The 22,188-nt window shown below is 33.1% G+C and overlaps 1 protein-coding gene across 3 annotated transcripts in view; it reads right to left on the minus strand.

Moving 5' to 3' along the window:
* Positions 1-22,188, minus strand: part of CNTN1 (contactin 1) — a 349,581-nt gene that overhangs the window by 62,125 nt on the left and 265,268 nt on the right. For all 3 annotated transcript variants that reach the window (XM_072798336.1, XM_072798338.1, XM_072798337.1), the window contains 2 exons: positions 16,584-16,742; positions 4,971-5,120 (listed from right to left, as the gene is read on the minus strand). In XM_072798336.1, the coding sequence (XP_072654437.1) occupies positions 4,971-5,120; positions 16,584-16,742 (309 nt within the window). The remainder of the gene's footprint in view (positions 1-4,970; positions 5,121-16,583; positions 16,743-22,188) is intronic.

Here is a 22,188-nt window from a genome sequence, read left to right on the forward strand (position 1 = left end):
GTAGGTCCATTTATTAATCTAGGCTTTGATCTTAAACAGAAATTTAAATGGATGGTACAGAGTAAATTTGTTCACTGCTCAACAGAAAGATAATCGAAAAATAAGTCATCCAAGGAAATGCTAGAGGGGCAGAAAAGAATGCTACAAAGTGAAATAATAATAATGCACAGTAAAATTATTATGAAGAACTCAAATCAATTATGCACTATTTGTTTAAATTAAGTAAAAGAATTAAAACTTCCTAGTTTCTCTCTCTTGGTGTATTAAAAACTAAAGTATCTAATGTACATGTGAACTTTGTTTTTCATATGAAACAAATTATATTTGGTAATGGGTTCTTCTAAATCATAATGCACAAATACCACCGTGGCTTTGATCGCTGCTTCTCTTTTCATCCTCTATTAACTTCCAACTGTGATTGTCAGAACCACAATCTCACCCTTCCTGTTCCTCCCTTTTTCTCCTACAAATAATTTTGTTCACTAAAGATAACAACGTAAACAGAATATGATTCCAGTCTTGAAGATGCAGTTTCTTTAATGTAGCAACAACTAAATATGTACAACGAGGTTTTAATTCAATGTTCAAATATCCCCAATTTGTGATAGTTTGCTGAATGAATGAAGAAGCCTAGTTTAACGAAAGACTCATCTAGAAATGACTTTTACACACCACACCGAACTAGATACTCAGATCAGCACTTTGAGATAAGTATACAGAGAAGTAGCAATATCCTCTTTTCACAGGAAAAGCAAATGAATCCCAAAAGAAGTTACTTAGCTAACCAGGTCACACTGCCTACATGTAGAGAAGATATAGCTTTAACACAGGCATCCTCTGGCTTAAAAAATCTATGCTTTTTTGCTACTTCAAAATAGCTAAAAAAATTAAACATAAAATTAAATAAAAGAATAGCTTCATTAGACATGAAACTAAAGCTCTATACAAGGGATGAAAGTGATGATTCCTGTATTATTTTTTTCTCTTTTCCCTCTTAGGTTGATCTGGCATAAATAAATGCCAAATCTGTCAAAACAAACCCAAATGCACCATTTTAGGATATCAACTCACCAACTGCACCTGCAGATCCATTAGCTATGAGGGTATGTCTTATAATGACACATTACTTTGAAGGATGCTTTTGTTATCTCTTTCTTACAGTCAAAATTAAATGGGCTACAATGAATTACAAACACATCTTCTAATTTTTCATTTGGGACCATCCATTTTATAATGCACTTGTCTGAATCCAAAGAATATATGCAACTGTGCCATGTGATCTTAACATTAAGTAATTGGACAGATAAGGGCATGTGCTGCATTAGATAATGTTGTGTCTTTCAATCAGCATAATGAGGTACGGGGCAACCTTTCCATCAAATGGGAACCAGCCTTTATCCCACCTAACATGCTGGCATCTTTTACAGAGTTGTTATAATGGTACATGACAAGACAAACATCCCCTTGTTTTAAAAAAGTATTTTTATTTTTTTGTAAGTGTGAACAATGTAAATGTCCAATTTCATGCATATTAAGCTTTTAAAAAGCAGGATGAAAACAAAAAACAGCATTTAAAGAGAAATTCTGTTGAATTTTACTGTATTGAGTATATAAAATTCTTCCTCTAAGATGATTAGACATTGTGTAAAATTATGATTCTATGCTTTTTAAAAATAGAAATGTATTGCCAAATGAGATAATCAATTATAGAGCAGATAATATTTTCTTATAAGCATATTAAAGTTTAAAATGAGAATTAATGGCATAATAAATAAATTTTATTCAGCAAACATACACAAGATAGTACTGCTTTCCTTACAAGTTTTTTAATCATAAAAAATAATCTCATGGAATAAATATTTTCCATCTAGAGATGAGAAAACCAAGGCTGAGAGAGGTTAAATAATCTGCCTCTAATCAAAGGTTTTAAATGATGGCACCAAAAATCTACTGAAGAATCAGTGTCCTGGAACTTTAATACCATACAGTGTCCTTTCAGAAAGTGGTTTAAGAGCAGAGCTTTTAGAATTAGAAAGTCCTGGATTTAAATCCAACTCTTCACATTAGCTAGGTTGTAATCTTAACTTCCTTCTCTGTAAAACTGGGAATAATAATAATACCAATTTTATGAAGTTATTGTGAGAATTAAGTGGAGCAAGGTAAATAGAAAGCTTAGCACCATGTCTGGTAATATGTAGCAAGTGCTGAAATGCTGGTAGCCATAAAAGTTAATTAATACAATACCCTGTAGTTTTTCTTACGAAAGATTAATGAAAGTGTTAGAGGTTATAGGATTTATTTTTTTCACAATAGAAAGGAATGAATCATGTCATTATATCACTATAGGGCTGTACCTGGCATTGGAACCAAGACTGTTACCACTTTGTATGTCTGTTTGTTTGTTTTGGGTCTGAAGGCTTTCAAAGATTTGCAAGTTATTTTCTAAGCACACTAGAGAATTAATTCATTTACAAAATACCATCTGAGCAAATACAAGGTAAAATGCAATACTTAAAAAAGGTGTTGCCAAAAATTTGTTGGTTGAAAGAAACAATCTTGCCAACATTTTATGTTTGATACCTAAAACGAGTTTTTCCCAGCATTTCTAAGGGTAAGAAGATACTCAGGTTGAAAAGTCTTCAGAGTTTCATACAAACTGTTGGTAGTATGTCAAAAGGATCCTGATTGTCTAAATACGATATTAAATATAAATTATATTCACAGATTCAGATTTAAAAATTATACTGAATCTTTCTCCTAGACACTTTTGTTATTATTCCTAAAAACATTTATTTATTTCTACTTTGAGATTAAAAAAAATCTTGAAATAATTCTTTCCAGATAATCAAGCTATGTATATACCAAATCAGTCACTTTCTGAGATTAAATAATTAAGATACTGTTCGTATCAGAATTCCTGAGGAGGAGAGAGAAAGGTCTACATCTATCACCAATGCCAGACAAAGTCTCCTCTCCCCTCTATGAAGAATTTTGATTGTCAGAAAAATTTGTTCAAATTAAGTCTTAGTTCATATCGTGTTAGTTGAGAGATCATAGAAAGCTAATCAAGCTCAATGAAATTTTAAAAAGGCCTACATTTGAGATAAGAATGTTATACTATTTTAACTGAAATAAGCTTACTTAGGCATAATGTAATCACTTAATTTTATTTTTGTAATTTTATTTTGAAAATGAATACCTGTTAAATCAAATCAAGTGCAAGATCTCTCAGCATGAAATTATGTGGTTAGCCACCAATCAGATCATGCCTGTGTTTCTTTTTATTTTTGTCTTCCAAGAAAGGGCAATTGTGTTCAGACCATCATACAGAAGCTTCTATTAAAAACATAAGTGGCTCTAGGGACTAATAATAAAAACCAAACACAAGATTCCTGACTATATGGTATCTTTGTTCAGCCTTACCATCAGACTTCAGCTTCAACTTATATTACCTTCCTATCCTAATGAGATTCCTGTGAGGTAGAGAAAAAAAGAACAGTTGTGTTCATTTCGCAGGTGGGTATACCAAAACAAAAAAAATAATATTTAGTCATATCTAGTTTCATAGTTGAGGATGAAATCTAAACTTCTACTAGAACACTAATAAAGTTTTAAATAAATAAGCATTTTTAGAGTCCTGCTTGAGACACTACCACCTGTAAGAGAGAAAGCTCAATATATGAGAAATGTCAAACAGATCTGGAATTGAATAGAGTCTTGGAGGTAGTTATATTCACTCAATGCTATTTACTGTCTCTGAGTCTACTGCCTATTAATGAGCATTGCATCATAATACCTACCTTAAAATATTATTATAGGAATTAACTGAAATACGTGTGAAAATAGTGTGGATCAGTACTTCAGTGTTTATTTTCTTTATTACAGAATCATCATTTGTATCTGGTAAGTAATAGAGTAATAATCTACAGGGAATTTTAAGAGAGTTTATTGATGGCAGTCCTGTAAATAACTTGACTTTAAAAACTAAGACATTAGCGTTCATCATTCTATTTAGATGTTAGGCCAAGAAATTGAGGAAGCCAGAAATATGGATTAGTGATATTAAGATATCATAGCAGAATTTTAATAGTAGTCTGTCCTCCTTTTAAAATCTTTTCTCCCAAATAAAGCACTGAACTTTGGCAAGACATAATAAAAATAAACTCAGAGAGTCTACAAAACATTTTCTTTTTTGTAGACAAGGAATAATAAAAAAGCTATTATTAGAATCAGAACAATATTTTTGCCTGGTTATGCAGGAGAAAAGGAAAATAGAGCTGAGTACTTCTCCTACAAAGGCTATTTAAATGGAATTGGTATTTAGCGTAAAAATGTGAATCTAAATTGGAAGAACAACCAAGGCTGAGCTGTGATAAAAGAGCATATTTAGAGTGACACCTCATATTAAAAGAACACATTATAGCTATTTCTCAGAGATGATGTAACTCTCCATGTGGTATAGCTCTGGAAGTTCTCATCCCATTCTCTCCACTCCCTACTCTCTCTACCCTCCTTGACCATACCACAAGGCCACTCAGTTGTAAATGTCTTTGAGTGGCATGAAAAATTGTGAGCTTTCTAAATCACAGGATCTGCTTAATTAAAAGTCCGCCTGGTTAAGATTCAGAATTTACATGGAAGTTTCTATTCTAAATACAACTTCATTTTAGGGGTCCCTAGTGGAATACGCAGCGATTCTATTTACCTTTTTCCTTGTATTAATTATGTAAAAATATTCTTAAACTTCATATTTCCTTTTTTTTTAAATTTTTGACTGTCTTGACAGAGAATACACGCATCTGTGTGAAATACATACACACATTCTTTTCAGATGAATCACTTACCTCAGAGCATTATTTATGTCCACATACATTCAACCGTATGTTAAAGTGGCACTGAATTTATCAACCTTTTATTTTTTTATTTTTTTTTATCAACCTTTTAAATTTTAAAAAGTTTTTTAAACATACCGGCACCATCTGTTTTAATTTTGTTTGATGGTATACTGGGTTCTCCTATACCCAATGTATTGGTTGCTACCACACGAAATTCATACTCCATCCATGGGATTAAATCCACTGCTCTTGCTGCCTCCATATTTCCTTCAATAATTGGGGGATCTAAACAAAATGAACAGTAAGCAGAGACTATTAGTTGAACATCACTTTTATATTATAATACCCCCCATTTTTATTTTACTATTTTTAGAAAATGGCACATCTTCCATTGAGTTGAAATAAAAATACTAACTAGAAATGACAACATATTAAGTTCAAGGGAATAAGCAGAGAGATCATGAATAAGTAATAAACTAGAAAAACTTTGAATCATCTGTTTCATAAGTCTAAGGTCAGAGGACTAAATTCTGCACTTCTATCAAGCTCCCAGGTCATGATTTTGCTGCTAATCCCTGGGCTCTACCTTGAAGAGCAAGAAGCTGTATTCTAAAGGTAGAATCTAGATATATTTCTTGAGGTAAGAGTACAATGGGGCAGCTAAAAATTTTATAGACTGCCACTGATATTGTGTATGGGTAGTGAATGATTTATTACCATGGTATGTATACGTTTATGCCCTTTTTAGTTGGTTTTGTGCATTTTTACCCAAATCTTTTGAGGTGATGATAATAAATGTTATGATAGTTTATTAAGATTTATTAAGTACTTCTCAGAATTCATGCTGCTAGGTAATGGAAAGATTATAAATTATGGGGAGGATATCATCCAAGATTGCTCATTGCACTGACATATGATAAAACATAACGAAGGTAGAACTATCCAGTATCTTAAGCCGTCTTAAAATATTTCCACATGTGTTTTCAGTAATTAACCTACACATACATATGCATGTAAATACTTGTACATCACTTATCTGGAAAATTGTTTCCTTCAGGCTTGTCTATGACTCATTATCTTATTATTTAGGGAATTTTTATCTTTCAATGTAGATCATGAATATATAGCTCTTCAAGATGCTATATCCATCTCCACAGTAAATGCTAAACATCCCAGTGTCCAGATTCTGCCTTTTGACAAAAGGCTCAGACTAAGCCATGCCTCACTCTACCATAATTTTAACTCTCCTGGATACTAATTTTGGCATCTCTTCTCTTATTTGGTTATGAACTTGTTCTCTACATTTGACATATATTTTTGACTTTCTGATTAAAAGTTAGGCTTTGCCTTCTCATGTTTTCATTCTGCCTCTATATTTCCTATTTCTTCCACCCTTCCCTCACACCAAATCAGAATTTGCCTTACTTCATAACTGAGGGACTTCTTTAAGATAGTTGGAGGAAGGAAGGTAAAGTTTTAGTTGGTAAAGAGCTCTTCATAAGGAAAAGGGAAAAACAGAGCTGGATGTTATGACACTGGGTAGGGTGGCCCCTCTTCCCTTCTAGAGACCTTCAAATAGTTTTGAGCTTCCTGTGAGAGGAGAAGCTTTTATAGTAGTGGGTTGAATTATGCCTACCAAAAAGTTTTGCCTATGCCCAAGTTACCAGAACCTGTGAATGTAGCTTATTGGAAAAATGGTCTTTGTATAACCTTTCAAGTTTAAGACTAGAATTATATTAAGGATCTTGGGGTAAGATCATCCTAGATTATCTACGTGGGCCCTAAATCCAGTGACAAGTGTCCTTATAAGAGAATCACAGAGGAGAGACATGTGTAGGAAGGGAGGCTGCAATGTGACCACAGAGGCAGACGTTGAAGTGTTGTGGCCTCAATCCAAGGAATATCTGGAGCTACCATGAGTTGGGAAAGGTAAGGAATGAACTGTTTCCTAGAGTCTTTGGAGTGGGTGTATGCTGCTAACATCTGGATTCTGGATTCTGGCCTCCAGAATTATGAGAGACTAAATTTCTGTTGTTTTAAGCAACCAGTTTGTTACAACAGCCCTAGGAAACTAATACAGGGTTTTAAAGTCAGAAGGTGATGAAACTATTTGTGAGTTTGTGATTTTATGAGTTTGGGGGCCTAAGTAAAAACAGAAGGCTCAATGAGACAGTCCAACTTCTCCCCTCTTTCCTGTGCTGCAAAATCCTAGTGCCATTTAAATGCCTGAAAAATGCAAATGTTGGAAGCCCTCCAAAGGGTCTCTCCTGACAAGGGTATGGTATTCTCATGATGATCAAGTCTGCCTTGAAGATTTTTCAAGTAGCTAGGCAGTCAACAGGTATGGGCAAGTGTAGTTTGGGTCAAAACAAGAACTGGATGGATGTGCAGTCGAAGCAGCAGCTAATATACTGATTTTGAGCACGTATGAGGATCCAGTATGAAAATACCCCTAAATAAATGGAAGATCAGGTGTATGTTCAAAGAGTAGAATATCATAACTGACCACAAGAGTTATTTGGAGGAATGGTGAAAGGTAAAGAAGGAAAAGTCAATGGGGCTCCTTTTGTGGTGGGCTTTGCATTACAAATGAGGTTATCAGTCCTTTGATTTCAATGACTGAGATGAATAAAGAAAGAATAAGTGAAAAACCTTGAAGTCACTACCATAAGATAAACACCAGCAAGAAAACATTGGCTCAGGTATGCAAACAACTCTCTCAGAGGGGAACAAGAAGTAGATGGTAGTAGGATGGACTTCTCCAATGTGTCTTCTGAATGGGTAAAAAATAATTTGATAACTGTAAGTTAAGGGTAATATTCCCTACCACAATTGCTAAAGACATGGAAAGTGTTCTTTTTAGAACAACAACAACAAAATCATAATCATTCCTGTTAATATACATTGATGTCAGAACTTATGAGAATATAAATATCCAAAACAAACATGTTTGGTGTGTGTGTGTGTGTAAAAAAAAATATATATATATATATATATATATATATATATATATATATATATATATATATATTTGGTTATGTTGTGGTTTGGTTATAATTATATATAAAATATAATTATATAATATTATATAGATTATATATATATGTAATATCCCCTAAATAAAACCATCTATGTAAGAACGTAAGAGGCAGGAATAACTTAGCAAAAAAAATGACTAACATTTTCATTTTAGAAAAGTGTATCTAGAATTAAAAGTGGATCTTCTAGGGACACCTGGGTGGCTTAGTGGTTGAACATTTGCCTCAGGTTGTGATCCTGGGATCGAGTCCTGCATCAGGCTTCCTGTGGGGAACCTCCTCTCTGCTATGTCTCTGCCTGTCTTTCTGTGTCTCTCATGAATAAATAAAATCTTTTTTTTAAAAAAGTGGCTCTTCTATCTGGCCTGTTTTCCTTCCTCTAGAATGGGGCAGACATCTGAATACTACATAATGAAAAAAGGATTTAAAAGGATTTCTTTCTCTTTAACTTTTTTCCAGCTCCAAACTCGATGTAGGTAGCCCACACTAAAAATATTTCTTCTGCCTCTCCATTGTTTGTTCATTTGTGGACATACACGTGTTTCTTCTACTTTTTACACATATTTTGGAATTTCTGTGGACCAAATATACCCAGCAGAATGTTTTGAAAATAGTATTACTTAATAAATATAAATATTTGTAACAAATATAAATAAAATATAAATACAAAAGTGATGCTTATTTAGAATAGACCATGTCTCAATGCAAGAAGCATAGCCTTATGTACAACAATCACTTTGTAGTCTCCTTCATCTCTGAATCATGTAGGCTACTGGTGAAAGACAAAGAGAGCACTCTTTCACCTTGCCCCACCACAAAATATCCAACACTCTATGGCTCTTATGCCTATATTCAGCCCATAAATTATCTTGACAGAAAGTACACTTCGTCTCAATCCACTTAATCTCTTTCCCACTCCCTTTAACCATGAGTTGATCCCTTCTCCTCCACTGCTACTGTATTTTACTTCTACTGTACATTTTTATTTGTTTTATTCTGGCTTTAAATATCTTTATAAGTGGATTTTTACCCCATGCCATCTCCTTCCTATTCCTTCAGGTCTGGTAAGAACTGGTATCCATATACTGGATATATTTTATTTTTCTAAAACCACCCATATAGAGAGTTTGGGAGCAGAGTTCAGCTTTCCTTTGGAAGCAGATTCATGCACCAAGTCAAATTAGAACAGTCAGGAACAGAGGGACTTTGTGTCCCCTCTCTTCAGCCAAGTACTTTGCAACTCGTTTATTATTCGTAGAGTCAGAAAGAGAAGAGAATACTTTGCACAATAGAGGCAAGTGCTAGGAATCAGGACTGGGTCTCAAGTTCCTGAGTGGGTCAGTTCAGAATCAGGCCATTTTTTTCTATAGATAATTTCAGTATTGAAAATCAGATCTTAACAAATAATGCCTGTCAGAGGCTTCTCTCTGTAAAAAAACATACTATTAAACTGATGGTTATTTAAATCTCAGTTTTATTTCTGAGTGTAAATCTCAATCAAAGGGATAGAGAGCAGGAGACATAGTACTTATGTTAAGCACTCAGGTCAAAAGACCCTCTTGAGAAGGTCTGATTTTAACAACCAGCCATAAACAGTAATCCATAGATTTATTTGCAAATATGTGGCATCTGTAAGGCTCAGAATAAAACCATTCTAACTACTCTTTGGAGGAAAAGAGAAGCAAGCCTCATGGGTATCCTAAGGCCAATAACTCACAGTACTTTAGTTGCTTGGCAACCGTGCTAATAGCACTCTGCCTTCAGACCACACGACTAGCTGTTTGAAAAGCTTCAGAAATAGCCAGAATGACCTCAGGACTAAAAAACCAAATTGTTTCAAGAATAATCGTAGGCAATATAACCCCACCTGTTCTAGATTCTTTGAAATTGCCTAAAGAATCCTGGTATTTCCTTAGAATTTAAAAACAATCAGAACTTTAGCTTCTTCCTTCTCAATCCAAAACCCAAGTATATGAAACTATCCAGAATCAATTTCGAGGTTTTAACTGATAAAGCAGATCTGTGTTTGAGAATGGAAAAGGGCATTTAAAGGCTTTTCACTGGCTCTCTGTTACCTTAGAGTCTCTAGCCCCAACCCATAGGTCTTCTGGCAGAACTTTGCAAGATGCCATAGGTTTGGCAAAGTTCTCTGAAGCAAAAGAGAAGCAAACTATGCTCTGGCATCCCAGAAGATATGATTCATGGATTCTTCTCTAAGGAAAATTTGAATGTAGCCTCATAAAAACCCAGAAATTCATATTGGAAATAAGAATAACAAAAACTGAAGCTACAGAAAGGAAAAGAAGAAAATACTAAATTCTAAAAAGTAAATATTCTACAATGAGCCTAGTGATTTTTTTCTCCATTTTTTTTAACCTATCAATGCAGCAAAGATTAAAAAAAGCACTAAATACTAAGCAAAGACATGGTAGAAGAGATACATACTGGTGGCAGGAATAAAAATTGTTTCTATCTCTCTACAGGGTAATTTTTAGGGTAGCTAATGAGTCTAAGCATGTTCACACTAAATACTTTAATTTACAAGTGTCTATTCTAAGGAAGTAATCCAAAGTCCAGAGAAATATTTATGTATGAAGATGTTAATTTGCAATTCTAGATTTCCATATGAATTTTAAATATAAAGACATTCTTCTTGTTTATTTTAGAAACCACACCCTAGGTTGGCTCTTGCAATTGATCCTCACAGCATGGTTTCTTAGGCCTCTTTTTGTTCAATCGCCTCCCATACACACACCCCATTACCAATAATATTTTATAATTTTTCTTCTCTAAGTAGCAGTGTAGAATCAAACCCAACATTCTAAATGCTATCTGTGTATCTAGTAGAACCTTGAGAATGGCGTCAAATTCCTTCTGTCTAGCCCCTAAAAAGTCCAAGAGAAATAAGATATAGTAGATTGTTTTACAGATATACAGTCTATTCTTTAATCTCATTATTCTAAATGAAATCTTTGGACTGCTGAAACTTTTTATCTTTGAAAAATATTTACTGAACATCTTAAATAATTACCTTCATAAAACTGACTTTAGTTCTGCACCTTCAATTTTTAGTCGGCATCACCAGAAATGAAGACTACATGATCGCATGTATTACAAAAAGTATTTTTCATTTCCACTTAGGATACTGTCACAAAGAACTTTACTTACATAACTAACAAAAATAACAGGTAAGACAATCTACAAAATAATCATTTTTTCAGAGCCTTTCAGAGGTTTGAGTTTATGAAGAAGTCTAATGAACTAAAGTCATCATAAGTAGAGCAATGAAGAGAGGAGGACAGAATCATTAATGTTCACAAGAAGAAAGCAGTCTAACTTTTCACAGATATTTTAAAGACAAAGTGTAGGTTGTCATGGCTGTATTGAATCCCCAGGAGCCCCCAGATCATGGAGTATCTGTATCCATAAGCCAATTCTTTTTTGTAGGACTTCACCAAGTATAATCAAAAAAGTTGGGAGCAGAACAAGAGAGCCGTGAGAGACCTCCCTCTGAGGCACAGACATCTCAGATCTGCTTCAGTCTAAGAGCAATGCAGGAAAATGCAGACTCTGCCACATGCACTGCAGGCCTTATACTGAATAAATGTGTGGCCATGAGTGTCTGGGTGAGTGGTTGGAGAGCAAAGACAGATCTGCCTCCCCAGAGAGGTACTAGTGCTGTATGTTTGCCAAAGTCTGATTGAACACAGGAGAACTGAGAACTTCTTCTACCCCCAGGAACTCTGGGCTTTAGACTAGTTATCAGACAACAGCTCTCTGGGGAAGAAGAAGGGAAGGGGAAAGAACCCTTACTGAGAGCTGGGCTAGAAGAGCAAGCTGACTTCTGATGGTAAGGATGGAAATCATTCAGATGTGAGAAGGTTTGACCTTACACTTCAATTTACTTGGCCCTCTGCTGCATTGAATCTAACTGCAAAGCTATCACCTTACCTACAGATTATATTGACAAAATGACAATTTGGAAAAAATGATATGCATTTTCCTGGGGATAAGTAATATTTACATTATGGTCTATTATTCTTTTTTACATAATATTTGGGCTTAAAAATTATCAAGGCATGAGAAAACAAAGAAATGTGATGCATTTTTAACAAAGGAAAAAAAATCAACAGGGCCAGACTTAAAGATGGCCCAGTGTTAAATGATCAGACAGGGATGATAGAATGACTACTATAAATATGTAAAAGTATCAAGTGGGGAAGATGCATAACTTATATAAACAAATAAGACATTTCTGTGGAATACTATGTAGGTAATATTAAAAGGAGCCTAATGCTGGGAACAAAAAAAATCCTAGGAATAAAAAGAAATACAAAACCAAAATCATTTTAATGAGATTTTCAACAAACTTAATATAGTGGAACAAAGAATCTATGAAAGTGAATACAAGTCATTAGACACTATCCAAACAGAAACACACACATTTCCATTATCCATGGAACACATCAAACAATCTAACATACATGGCAATATAGATCAAGAAAAAAAAAGAGAGAATGAGACAGAAGAAATACTGGAAGATATAATGACTGAGAATTTCCAGGTTAAGGAAGATATCAACTCAAAATCCAACTTGCCAGGAAACCCCCATCAAGATAAATATATTTTCATCAACTTAAAAGCAGAAATGAAATCTTGAAAATAGCTAGAGATAATGGACATATTAAATAAATATAGGAATATAAGGTAAAAATATTAGTTGACTTCTCATTGATAACAATGAAAGCAAAAAGATGAAGAAAGGATACTTTTGAAATGCTCAAAAAACACTTAGAACTTACATTCAAAAAATTATAGCAAATATGAAATGAAAGAACTTTTCTAATGTACAAGGGCTAAAGGTCTGACTCAGGAACCTTACACTCAGAAATATTTTAAAAGTTCTTAGGAAAATTATACTAGGTGGAAATCCAGTTGTATGTAAAGAAATGGAGAACCCATTCCAAAATGGAACTAAGTCCTTACTTGCACTTAATCTCTCTTGTCTCTCCAGTAAGTGCTTCTACCTTCTACTCAGATGCTAGAGCCAAAGTCCCATGAAGCATTCTCAATTCTGCCCTTTCCCTAAATCTCCATACCTGAGCTTTTAGAAAGTTCTGTTTTGCCTTCAAAATATATCTCAAACTCACCCACTCCTTATTCCCACTGCTATATATTAGTCCTAGCATGACATATCCCACCTGGACATCTCTCATCCTCCACATCCTCCCAGCTGTTCTCCATGTTTCTAGTTTTGGCCCTCCAAAAATCCCTTCCCCATACATCAGAAAGTGATTTTTTTCCCCTTCAAATTAGAAATTAGATTATTGCTCTCTTGTTTAAAAACTCCTTATAGGACCTACATGCCCCTGCATATCTTGTCATCCACTATTGCTATTTGCATAATGAACTACCAAATTGAGTGGCTGATGTCATTTTATTGTCTAATTATTTTTATACATAAAATTATTTATGATATATATTTTATGTATAAAATAAAAATTTTTACTGGGCCTATAACATATAGAAATGTAATATATTTAATATTATCTTAAGGGGACAGTTAGAAGCAAAGTTGTATTAGAGTAAGTATGGTAACTCAAATCCACAGAAAAAATGAGGATCGAAAATGGTAAACAAAAAGGTTAATATAACAAACTCTATAAATATGTACTTGCTTCCCTTTCTTGTAGCTTCTTTAGAAGACAGTAACAGAAGAAGTAACAGGTTTGAAGTATATATAGATGTAACATGTATAAAAATAACACACAGCACAAAAAAAAAACTGGTAAGATGCAATGGAGCTATCTAGGAATAACAATCTTGTATCTTACTGAAATTAAGTTAGTAAAAATACGAAGTCTATTCTAGTAAGTTTGGATATATCTGGCAAGCCCCAGAGTAACCATTAAATAAATATGTATGTATTTAAAATTCATTTATTTATATAAATTTTCATATATAGTATATGTACAGTAACCATTAACTATATATATATACACATATATATGTATGTATATATATATATATATATTCTTTAAAAACTGAAATACTACACTAGAAAATATTTACTTAATCCAAAAAAGAGCAGTAAAGAAGGAATAAAGGAACAAAATCAAGTGATACATTTAGTAACCAAAATTCAATAGATGGTTACCACTTATGAGCTGGGTGGGGGGGATGAGTGAAATTGGTGATGGGGATTTAGGAAGTCACTTTTATGATGAGCACGAGCTGATATATGGAAGTGTTGAATCACTATATTGTATACCTGAAACTAATATTACACTGTATGTCAAATAACTAGAATTAAAATAAAAGCTTAAAAAGTAAAAACTAGAAAAAAATGGCAGATATAAATTCAACTGTAAATAATAACACTAAATGTTAATGGATTAAAGAATCCAATCAAAAGGCAGTGGTTGTCAGATGGGATAAAAATTTAAGATGCAACCATGTGTTTCAAGAGAAAACCTACTTTAGATTCAAAGATACAAATATGTTGATAGTTGTAAAAAGACATAACATGTGAACTGGAACCATGAGTAATTTGAGGTGACTATATTAATATTGGAAGCACTCTTTATAAGGTGCAATGCCTGCAGCCTGATTCCTCTTCTCTAATGTTTCTCTTTAGCACTAATCACCATATGACTTTCTCTTCTTTTTCTTTTTTTAATTAAATTAAATTTTATTTAAATTCAATTAATTAATATATAGTATATTATCAGTTTCAGAGGTAGAGTTCAGTGATTTATTAATTGTTCATTGTCATCTTTCCTACTAGATTGTAAACGCTTTGAGGGAAGGACTGTTGTGTACATGTGTGTGATTCCTTTCTCTGTTTTGTTTATGGAGGGTCAGGTGTATATCCAGCATCTAGGACTGGTTCTGGCATACCATGGAGGCTCAGTGAATATGTGTTTAATACATGAGCTGTAAGAGCCCTGATCTGGGGGCTAGAGATAGAATAGTGAATAAAACAAAACCTCCATCCTTATGGAATTTACTTTCTAGTGGAATATATATATATTAAAAACTATATATATATATTTTTTTAACGAAAAGTATAATTTTAATTGGTCTACCCAGTAAGTATACATAATTAATGGAAATGTTTACAATTATTATTCCTTTTTCAAAGCAAACAAAATTTTAAATGTGTTCATTTATTGTATTTTGTGTTCTCCGGTACCTATAATCAGTGTCAATTTGGCTAGATATATAATATTATCTATAGTTTCATCATTATCATCCATTTTCATTCTCTTCAGATAAATAAAACTGCCCATACTTTAGGTTTATCAAACATCTAAATGGTTATTTACATAATTTTTCAAGTGGTCTGATTTTGCCAAGCATATTTCTAGATAAGTCTTACATTTACCAGCATTATGTAATAGAAATATTTCACCTGTTTCTAACACTCATGTGTATTTTATATACTTATGTGGAGAAACTACTCAATATTACAATATATGCCAATCCTCATAACAGGCTTCAAGTTTATATTTGGTTCATTTACCACGATAGGACTAAATTACTAAAGAAAACTAAATCTAAGTTAAAACTTCTCAGTAGTCAATACAAATAAATCCCATCACCTTAAGACAAAGCAAAAATGAGGGCAGGTTTGGGATATTCTGGGATTAATTTTTTTTTTCATTTTTAAAAAAGTATAAAAACATTTTATTCATTTTTGTCTTTTTTTCTTCCTTCTGGTGTCTTCATTATGTATCTAAAATAAACTCTAGCAATTATAAGTTTGTTTAAAATAATGTCAAAATGACAAACAGAAGCAGATATTTTATCAAAAGGATCATTTATCTTCTTTGATGTTATAAGAGATAAACTGCCATGCGATGTTATAGGCTAGTCAAGACAAATGTCACAGGTAATAGTTACAGACAAAGGAAGGCACCCACTCACTCATTTATTTTTTTCTGATCAACTTTTAGAAAATTGTAATATAAGAAAAAAATTAAAATCTAAAACTTCCTTGAAGATTCATTTTGAGGAAGCTCAAAGCAGTTAAGATCATCTTTGAAAAGCAAAGGTTGGGGCAGCCCAGGTGGCTCAGCAGTTTAGCGCTGCCTTCAGCCCAGGGCCTGATCCTGGAGACCCAGGATTGAGTCCCACATCGGGCTCCCTGCATGGAGCCTGCTTCTCCCTCTGCCTGTGTCTCTGCCTCTCTCTCTCTCTCTCTCTGTATCTCTCATTAATAAATAAATAAAATCTTTAAAAAAAAAGCAAAGGTTATATGGTAATATGAATTGGGTTATTAAAGTAATATTTATAATCAAAGTGGCTTTTAAGAAAAGCAGAACTCTAGTATCTATACAATTGTAAAAAATGGATCATAAATAAAAAGCTATAGATGTCATTTGCCAAAAAAAAGATCTCCCAAGGTTTTTTCCTAATAAATCTTAGAATTACACATAACTTAAATTAGAAAAGCAGAAAGCCTCTCTTTGCTTTCCCATTATAGATACAGACACACTGCCTCTTCCCCTGCAACTTTAAAATGTCTACATTCCTTGGGGTTTCCTTTACTACCAAGGCACTGGGATACTTAAAAAAAAAAAAGAGTTTAAAAATAAAAAAGCACGTCAAGGTAGATGATGAAATCCTTAAAGAGTCCAGATATTCATTTTTGATCAAAGAATTCATTTAAAAATATTTACAAAGTAATTGGACAAATGAAACTCACCTGTCTTTGCATCTTTCCAGTCATCTGAAAGAATAGTCTTGGTCTGAATAGTATATTTAGATATAGGACTGTGATTGTCTGAGCCACGGCTCCAAGTAAGTGCCACAGAAGTCGCTCTAATGTCTTCTATTCGCAGACCACCTGGAGGGCCTGGAGGGCCTGGAATGAAAATTTGGGAACTGAATCAGTGAATCCCAGCTAGTGAATTAAGTGCACGGTAAAATACAAAATCATCTTCTTTGAAATTTATCTAAAGGACATTTATATGATATAATCAGTGTTACAACATTCCTTTTAAATATAAACTATAAGAGGTGATAATAACAGTATTTATGGTCTTCACTGAATGATTTCACGGTGTTTCTTTTTAAGTAAAGAGATAAATGCTCTCATTTAAAATGGCATTATTATTCAAGGTATGTATGACAATCTTTGGCTCATAAAATGGATACACATGAAAGTCTTTGACTTATAAAAGGAATTTGACATTACCAGGACCTAACAGGTTGTGGCACAGCACAACTTCATAAATGCTGGATGAATGTATAAATCTGATATGGTAGTACAATTCAGTCTAGATAAGAGAGTAGTTAGATGTTTCACTGTGCCTCCCCCAAATGGAATAAATACTTTTTTATAACCCTAAGTGATTATATGTAATTAATTTTACTTGGAGTAGAAAATTTTGGGAATGACTATATGTATCATTTTGGATAATAAATTTCATGTTATTACAGTAATGTGCATAAATAATATTCAAAGAAATATTTCTACTTCTATAAAATGTAGAAAACAATTGTCAACTCAGAGATATGCCAGAAATTCTCTAAAACATCATACTGAAGAGTCTTAGGACAGATAAATTATTAATGTAGAACATAAAACAATGTTAAAGATAGCTTTTCATAGATGCTTCCTTACTCAGAACCAATATTATTCAATGAGAGCACTGTATCTGGTAATAGAAATGAAAAGATAAATGAGACATAACTCTCCAGTTTTGAAGAGCTCTTTGTCTTGAAAAGGGTATAATGGACTAGCAAATAAATAAGTATAATTGGAAGTGATAAATGCCATGATAATGGGATACAAGATATTTATACCTTGCAGCACAATTTCTTGTTTTCAAAAATGAGAAAAACATCGTTTACATGGTACAGTGGCATTCATTGCTTACTTACAGTGCTAAAGAAGTTTCTCAGTTAATAGAGACACCCTTTAATAGACATTTCAGAAAATACTATCACTCATTTTCTTTGCACCAGAAAGGGTCCATCCCCAACTAAATTAGGCATATTAAATATAATTGCAACTTTGGTAAAATGATATCTTTAGTGTTTCATATTGAATATAGTTGTAAATAAGACATTTGTTTTTATTTCTTAGCTAAATATAAATGCTTTACTATTTTTTTGTCAAATCAGATGCTAAGCCTATATGGCTTTTTTTTTTTTCTCCAAACAGGTTTTGATCTTTGCAAAGGTGTAGACAATTTCTGTGTGGGTGATCCCAAGGGGGAAAAGGTGTAGGCAGATTCACACAGATATATTACTGCTAATATTAAAATAACACAAGACACATCCTATTGATGATAGTAAATTTTATTATTTGGATGTATATAACATATAAATAGAAAGATAAATAAACTTTTATAAATGTTAATCTGTAATAATGTACTTATATTTGTTGATGTTAATTAAAAGTAAAATATACATCATCCAGAATAAATGAAAATAGACACATATGTAATATAGAACACATGCAATATTCAGAAAGAAAAAACTCTTTTCATTACTTCATTACTCCACTTTCATCATCCAAAGTCAATGAATACTTCAGAGTATTAAAACTTAAAAATAGAGATGAAAAATAAAGGAAATTATTTTTAAAAGGAAGGGAAGGTCATGTATTCAGATACTTTTTTCTGTGCACAAAAGTATAGAGAAAATGCTAAGAGGAATTTAAGATAAGATTGCCATAAGTCTTTAAACCATTAAAGTGTGAATTATTTGCCTGCTGTTATTCTCTGAAGTTCTTGGAGTGGCAAATGAGTAATATTTTAAAAGGTCAGACTAGAGTTGGATGTTATGAATGTATTTGTTGGAAATACTATATGCATAATTTCACTCAGTCATCCAGTCATGGAAGAGTAACATTGTTGAGCAAAATATTCTAATTTCCTTTGTCCATTTTTCCCCTTCTGATATATGCCTGACTTCTAATGGGTTTTTAATAAATATTTTAGTGAATACATAAGTGCATGTATCACAATTGAATTTCAGATAGTTCTTTTTTTTTTTTTTTTCAGATAGTTCTATAAACATAGCAGTCACCACAATACAAGCTCCATACTTCCGTTTGCCTGGAATACCATCATAAAGAGGTGAAGTTAAGAGAACAAATGGAAAGGTGTTGGTTAATATCCTCAAAACCCTGGTGTGGCAATGTTACCTAGTAATGCAGAGCAGACCTATCCATCTAATAATCAATTACAAATATCTCCTGGAAAATACCTGAGAGAAAAATATTATTAAAGGCAGATATTTTAGAGCTTAAAATAGGCTTGACTTAAAATTTTGTGACTTGATTTATCTTGGGCAAATTTTTCAAATTTATTAAGTTTCCATTTTCTCATCTGTAAAATAGGAGTAATAAAAATTGATGATGTAGAATTGTTTTTTTAGGATTGAAATAATATCTTTTAAGGAATGTAATGGTAGACCTGGTCCATAGAAAGCCCTCAGTAAACTAGCTATTAAAAGTATTATTGTGTTTATTCCTGTGAGAGCCTTCTAGGCATCTGAGCTACTTAGCAGGAATAATTATTAGTATTTGTTAATAATTGGGAGGGATCTATTCATCAGATTGTTTATTTACCACTTGTTTTCATTTAAGAATAAAGTGTTTTCTGATAAATTTGTTGAAGATGAGGAAAAGTTGGGAATGTGAGTCCCTTAGTTTATACTAAGAAATCGAGATGTAACAAAAATGGAGGAGTGGTACTATAGAGACAAGCTTGCACAGCCTGGGAGTTCAACTCAGGGCCGGTATGTACTGTCTCCCAGAGGAAGATTTTCAAAGCAGTGTAGCAGATACCACTTGTTCAGTTTTTCTGTTCAGAATGGAGAAAACAAGTATTACAGTAGAAAAAAAATAAATGCAACTACTTGCTCCTCAGCACACACACAAAAAGGCATTAGGAACTGATCACCCATGATTATCCGTCATCAATGGGGGGAAAAAAAAGCAATACATGATTCTGAGTCTGAGTCCTTCCTCTCTCCCTTTCTCTCTTTCTCTTTCTTTGCCTTTTCTTTCTCACTTTTTCTCTGCCTCCTTTTTCTCTCCCATTTCTCTCTCTTCCTCTTTAAGCTCCTATTGTTGTACAAACACTCTCAAGATATCTATTAGTAGAGAATAGAAGCCAGAAAAATGTAAGTAAAATAGACTGTAACATGCAGCCTATTTCATTACTACTCTACTAATATGTAGAATAATAGTGATTTCTTAGGTGGTCCTCAGGCAGATAGCTAATGGTTCCAAAGAATGCTATTTATGCCAAATTTAAATTGTAATGAGACACAGACATTGGTTAGATAGAAAGGACTTTTGGAGTTTGACATGCATTTTAAATGTCTAGATATATTAGATAAGAAATTATTTTAACATTCCATTTTCTTTCTTTTATTTTTAATCATTAAACATCGCTGGTGGGGGGGGTTTGGAGGAAGTGGGCTATTTCTCTGACTAGTGTTCGCAAAAGCTTTCTTTCGATTCTTCTTACCATTGTTAAATACTTAGGAAGGGGGAAAGAGAAGGAAATGAAGAGAAAAGTGAGAAAGATCTGGGGGAGGAGATAAAAAGTTATTTAAAGCATACTTATTGTTTTTAGTTTTTATGAAGACAGTCTGGCCAAGTTCTCTTTTTATAGAATTAGCAGTGCAAATTCAGTGTTGATACTCTGCATCTCCTTTTCCGATTCAAAATCATAGTGCTCTATTCCCAACTTCCTTGCTTTCTTAGAGCTACTTTTCTTTACTCCTCCCCATGGAGACTGCCACTATATATTTCCTTTTCTAGTTGCATTACCCTCTCTCTTACTATTCTTGTTTTTCACTCATTATGTTTTTTTTTTCCCCCTCTGGCTTTAAATATCCCTCTCCGAGATTGCTGATTGAGAACACTCCATAAAATCTCACCTACGGGGGATAATTAGTGGTCTACCAAAGTTGTTGTTAGTGTTATGTTTCTACATTGTGGGTTCTTCAAAGTCAGGCAGGAGTCTACAATTACTAAAGCTTGTTTCTATCTTTTTTTTTTTTTTTTTTTTTTTAGCTTACTGAAGGGCTGTAGAAATAGCCAGAATGGTCCTCTATCATTCTGTGGTTCAATGCAGTCTCAATTTGCCACATCTATACTCTCTTTTCCCAAATTTCTCCAGTTTCTCAATGTTTTATTTTTTTATTTTTATTTTTTTAGTTTCTCAATGTTTTAACTATGAAATCATTGGGTTGCAGGCAAATAACAAACATTTCAACGTGTAATACAGATCACACACATTTTAGAGCTCACATAAAGTGATATCTGTACATTAACCAAAGGTGCTAAATTTTAGAAGAGTTATTACAGCTAGTCTGTAAGAGAGTGCAGAAAGAATTAGGACAAGAGACTGGGTTTCCCAGCATAACCCACATGAAGTGAGAAAAAGCCCATTTGAAATTTAGATCTTGTCACCCAAATGTGCCTGTCTGCAAAAGACCTCCAAAGAACTACCTGAACACTGACCACTTTATCCTGTTGTTTTCTTAGATTTGTCTGTATTTTTTAAACAAATGTGAACTCATAACAACATAAAATTTACAGGACATAAAAGGTTAGCAAATAAAAATTTTATATATTTTAATAAGAATATTTTATTGAGTCCTTATTATATTGAAGTAAGTGCTAAATCTTTCATAATTCTTACCAATAACCTAATGATGTAGGGCCATTATTTTCCCTATTTACAGAAGAGGAAACAGAGACATGGAAGATTAAATGACCACAGTCATCTAGCTAGCAAATGACAAAGCTAGGATGTAAACAACCAATCTGCCATGAAACCAACTTTTCAATAAATACAGTACAATCATTTAAAACAGCATTATCAGAATCAAATTAAAAAAATGGTATTGAGCTTTTCTTTGGAGACTATTTATTTATTTATTTAGAGACCTTTCTTGGTGGAAATCATATGAATTACATGGGCACAGCTATATATTTAAGAAAAAAAATGACAAAAACTGTAATACATTGACCATAGCTTTTTAAATCTTTGTTTGATCTGTTAACTCAGATAAATGAACATCAACACATCACCCATTTATAAATTACACACAATTCAGCCCCAGCTTTTCTTGATCACCCTAAAAGTATTGTTAGTCTTTCCTGAATCTTACCAGTGTCTTTAGGAAAAAATACCTATGTATGAACAAAATACAGATGTGGTCTCCACTCAGTTCTTATTCATATGTGAAGTAATCAGAGGAAAAAATAAGTGAGAACACAATTATCTATTAATTCAGTCATTTCTTCTTTAGAAATGTAGTAACATTCAATGAAAAAG

This window comes from Canis lupus, chromosome 25 (assembly GCF_048164855.1).
Source record: "Canis lupus baileyi chromosome 25, mCanLup2.hap1, whole genome shotgun sequence".
Lineage (NCBI taxonomy): Eukaryota > Metazoa > Chordata > Mammalia > Carnivora > Canidae > Canis > Canis lupus.